Consider the following 5380-nt stretch of genomic DNA (forward strand, 5'->3'; position numbering starts at 1 on the left):
ATTTTGGGGTGTTTCTTTTGAAGATTAGGGGTGAGATTAGACTATTAGTCCTATTGAATTAATAGTTTATTATTTATTTTATTTTATTTTATTTTGTTTTAGATTAATAATTTTTTAGACTATTAGTGTTATAAATATGAGATTATCCTATCTCATAGGAGGGGATGGGATAAAAATTATGAGATTAATATTTTATGAGATTATTTTGTGAAATATTTATTTTACCCTTCATATTATTACTTAGTAAACAATTAGAAAATATTAAAATAGTCTTTTGAACATTTATAAATTATTTTTTTAGTATTGTAAATTTAAAATTATATATTAAATAAAAAAATTTAATTATAAATTATAAATTATAAATTAAATTTAATTAAAAATAATAAATTATAAATTATGGCCTTATAAATTAAATTTTTTTTAGTGTTGTTAAAAAATTAAATTTACATATTAAATTAAATTATTTTTTTAGTGTTTTTAATTTAAAATTATATATTAAATAAAAATATAAATTATAAATTAAATTTATTTAAAAATAATAAATTATAAATTATGGCCTTATAAATTAAATTTTTTCAGTGTTGTTGAAAATTTAATTTATATATTAAATAAAATTATTTTTTATTGTTGTTAATTTAAAATTATATATTAAATAAAAATTATAAATTATAAGTTTAATTTAATTGAAAATAATAAATTAAAATAATTAAAATATTGTGCAAAAAATAAAATAAAACAAATTTTTATTTAGCCTCTGTTTGGCAAGTTGATTTTCAGGTTTTTTTGGCTATTTTAGCCACAAAAAACAAAATAGGCTATTTTAGCCATAACAAACAAAACATCACATCCAACCTATAATCATTACATTCTTCTCTCACAAAAAAAGTCAAAAAAGCCAAAAAGTCAAAAAGCCCTTCACAAACCAAGCTTTTTAGCCCAGGCTAAAATAGCCAAAAAAGTTAAAAAGCCAAAAAGCCAACCTACTTCCCAAACCAAGCCTTAATCTAGCTAAAAATAATTAAAATATTAAAGCTATGTTTAATATTGTTATTATTTAGTAAATAATTGAAAAGGATAAAATAATCATTTGAGCATTTATCCTTCTCCATAATATCCCAAACAAACATTGGATAACTAAAAATAGTCCAATCCAGACATCTAATCACATGACTAAACAAACATATGATACAAATTTAGTCTCAGGACTAATAGTCCCGGGACAATGTATCCCAGGACTAATAGTCCGATGGATTACAATCTTCCCTTATCTAGTCCGTCCAAACAAATGCACCCATGTGTTGGAACAATTCGTCTTGAATTCTTTAATTAGTGGTCTTTGGGTCTTCAAAACTTGGTGATGATCCTGTCTATGTAGAACAAAAATATGATGCTTCAAGTCACGTTACTAAGTCGTTTTCCTAAAGATAATATTTGCACCCACTAAAGGTGTGCAGGGGATTATAGCAAATTCGCCTCCTGGATACAATGAAGCCTGATCTAAAGATCAAGTCTACCGGTGTCTGCATTGACGAAAGGAGATCAGAATATTCTTGATATAATCAAGAAAACCAAGACATTGATAATCAAGTCTGGAGAATTTGATTACTAATAAGAAAAGCAGAAACTTGCTTAAGAAACTCTTGATCGAAAACTCTAAATCAAGAGAGAGAGAATTGTAGAAATGATATATGAATTTTTGGATGGAATGAAATGAATGATTTCACAGCCTATTTATAGGCCTTGATGGATCTGATCGAATGGTTATGCCCTTGATTGCGTCCGATCAGATCTGACCGTTGGATAGACGATCTATGGTGCAGATCATTCTCACACCGAATAACTGCTTTGACTGATCACAGCTAACCACGATCGGGTGCCATTTCATCCGTATGATCATGCGCATCTCCAATCAACGACTATGATCAAACCGCTCCAGATAGGACATGCACCATTCGATCGGTTGGTTGACTTATTGCCAACGGACACCACGTCACTTCTATGTGGAGCTGACTATATTCCACATCACCCATGCCACGTTGGATCCACGTCATCACTCCAACCTGTCCGATGCAAATAAGAAAGCGCCCTCATGGCGCCTTGCACCGATGCGTCCATGCTAAGTGCAAAATGCGCCATCAAACACCACATTGCCCACGCCACGTGTGCGCATGTGTGCTTATGCGTGTGCGGACACCATCCTTGCAGTGTGGGTGCATGCACACTAGCTTTCACATTACAATTCCATATTCAAAGGAATATTTCATGTGGTACTTTATTAAGTGCTCTATGGTTTTCTCTCTTTCTAATGTGGGATAAAGTCTCTAAGCTTATTTCAAGTTTTTCAAAGAAAAACAAGGAAGGTTTTGAAAACACCCAAAAATTAAACTATAAATTTTGAAAGCCCATTTTGAAAATTCCCCAACATTTCGCCACCATTTTCAAAATCTCAGATGATGATTCTTGGTTCACTTGGCAGCCTTATGCATAGGTGAAGATATCTTACGATTTGAATCATTGACTTAGTGAAGACACCTCAAAGATAGTCAAGATGACTTAGTAGACTTGTCTTTGAACTAGCGATCTTATACAACTAATCAGACATATGTCACACACAGTATAGGTTACCTTAAGTATTCAAACAAACCGACACGTGGATTGGCCTTGTGTCTATATCCTGTTTCATGAGCGCTCTAGAGTCAAGCCCTTGGACTCATAGGAAGCGGCACCACCTCCTATACTCACATAGGTAAGCTTACTGAGAGTATCCCTGTAACTTATAGTGCCCTAACAACCTAGTTGTAAGCTTATTAAGAGTTTGTTAATTCATCATCTTCTTTTCACATTACAGGTACCATGTACTCCAACCTTGGGATGAAAATGAAATAAAACTAAGTGCTTGCAATCACGACATACGGTGTACTTGGGCTCATTAAACTCAAGACTTGATGTTTCTTCAAGCGTTGAGTCGATTTTCCACCAGGAGCGATTATGTTAAGTGGGCTTAAGACCAATCCCCTTTGATAGTTTTCATACCAAATCGCTTTCAAGTCCCTTTGTTAAGGGGTCAACCAAGTTTTCACTTGACTTTACATAACTAATGGTAATTATATCTTATGTGATTAACTGCCTGACACAACTATGTCTTAGTCCTATATTCCTGGACTTTCCATTATGGACATGGCTATAGGGTCGTGATAGAGTTACTTCACTATCATAATGCAAAGATATTGGTGGCATAGGTTTTGGCCATATCTTAATCTCTAACAAGAGATTTCTTAGCCACTTTGCCCCTGTGTTACAAGAAGCCAATGCTACAAACTCAAACGCCATGGTTGAGTCTGTTATACATGTTTGCTCTTTAGAACCCCAGGAGATAGCTCCTCCTCCAAGAGAAAAAATCCAACAACTTGTGGACGAGTGATCTTCATGGTCAGTTATCCAACTAGCATCTGTGAATCCTTCCAGCATTACTGGATAGCCATTATAGACTATTTCATTGTCTATGATTTTCCTCAAGTACCTAAGTACTCGGTTAACAGCATGCCAATGCACACTACTAGGGTTACTAGTGTATCTACTAAGTTTTCCTATTGCAAATGTAATATCAGGTCTAGTGCAAGTCATGGCATACATCAAGCTACCTATTACTCTTGAGTATTCTAGCTAATCAACAGCTCTTCCAGTATTAGGATACAATTTTAAATTTGAATCAAAAGGTGTAGACTTGGGTGTACAATTATATTGATTAAATTTCTTAAGAATTTTCTCAATATAGTGCGACTGGGTAAAAATCAAATTATTGTCATGATCTTAATACCCAAAATTACATCAGCCAAGCCCATATCTTTCATACTAAAGTTAGACGACAAGAAAATTTTAGTACTTTCAATAACATCATTGTCAGTACCAAAAATAAGCATGTCATCTACATATAGACATATGATTACACCTCTATTGCTAGTAAACTTACTATATACACACTTATCAGATTCATGTATCTTAAAACCATTTGACACTATTACTTTGTCAAATTTTTCATGTCACTATTTAGGAGCTTGTTTTAGTCCATATAGTGACTTCACGAGTTTACGCACTTTGTGTTCTTGACCCTGTACCACAAATCCTTCTGGTTGTTGTATGTAGATTTCCTCATCTAACTCTCCATTTAGGAAAGCGTTCTTAACATCCATTTGATGGATTTTAAGCTTGTAGATTGAGGCTAAGGCAATCAATACTCGAATTGTGGCGATTCTAGCCGTCGGAGCATATATATCAAAATAATCGATACCATTCTTTTGTGTAAAATCCTTAGCAACTAATCTTGCTTTGAACTTGTCAATTGTGCCATCAACTTTCATTTTCTTTTTGAAAATCCATTTACAACCAATTGGTTTGGATCCAGATGGCAAATCAACAAGTATCCAAATATTGTTATCCATGATAGAATCCATCTCATCATTTATTACTTCTTTTCAGAAAGCAACATCTTGAGACTTCATAGCCTCCTCAAAGGTTAATGGATCTGAATCCATATTTAAAGAAATCATTGTTTGCTTACAAAAAGCTGTCCTAGTTCCTTTTACAAGGTAAATAATGAAATCAGGGCCAAATGACTTCTCAATCCTAGCCCTCTTACTCCTCCTTAGCTCAATAGGCTCAATGGGTTCATGTCATTCACTTTCCTCTATAGACATCAAATGAGTTGATTTATTTTCTTGATTAGAATCCAATCTTAGAATGGTTGTGAAACGATTCTCATAAAATACTGCATCACGTGATTCAATGATGATATTTGTTTCCATTGAACCATTGGGCTCTACTACCATAAACCTACATGCTTTTCTATGTATAGCATAGCCAAGGAATATGCATTCAATTCCTTTTTCACCTAATTTCTTCCTTTTAGGTTCAGACAATCTGACTATTGCTCTACAGCCCCATGTTTTCAAGTAACCAAGATTAGGTTTCTTGTTTTTCCAAAATTTTTAAGGAGTAACATTTCTTCCCTTGAGAGGAATTTTATTGAGTATGTGACAGGCAGTGAGCAAGGCTTCACCCCAAAAAGCTGAACTTAAACTAGAGTAAGAAAGCATAGCATTAATCATTTCTGTTAATGTCCTATTATTTGTTTCAACTACTCTATTTTGTTGTGGTGTGTAAGGTGCAGACTTCTCATAAATAATACAAACATTTTCACAATATTCTAGAAAATTGTATTCACTGCCTCTATCAGACCTATAAGTCTCTTTATTTTGACATTACATTGATTTTCTACTTTTGTCTTAAAAATTTTGAATTTATCAAGCACCTCATCTTTTGAATGCAAAAGATAGATATGACAGTACTTAGACAAATTATCAATGAATGTTACAAAATATTT

The 5380-nt window shown here is 33.0% G+C and overlaps 1 protein-coding gene across 1 annotated transcript; it reads right to left on the bottom strand.

Moving 5' to 3' along the window:
• Nucleotides 1–3111: 3111 nt before the first annotated feature.
• On the bottom strand, nt 3112–3624 carry LOC145824324 (secreted RxLR effector protein 161-like). Its single transcript, XM_082923963.1, has one exon. It carries the CDS (start codon nt 3622–3624, stop codon nt 3112–3114), a length of 513 nt encoding a protein of 170 aa, XP_082780089.1.
• Between the last annotated feature and the right edge of the window lie 1756 nt (nt 3625–5380).

Source organism: Camellia sinensis, chromosome 4, assembly GCF_055761805.1.
Source record: "Camellia sinensis isolate YWXY chromosome 4, ASM5576180v1, whole genome shotgun sequence".
Classification (NCBI taxonomy): Eukaryota; Viridiplantae; Streptophyta; class Magnoliopsida; order Ericales; family Theaceae; genus Camellia; species Camellia sinensis.

What these genes read in the sequence shown, in the direction of transcription:
- LOC145824324 (XM_082923963.1), bottom strand. Translation starts at nt 3,624, where the DNA reads ATGACTTGCACTAGACCTGATATTACATTTGCAATAGGAAAACTTAGT.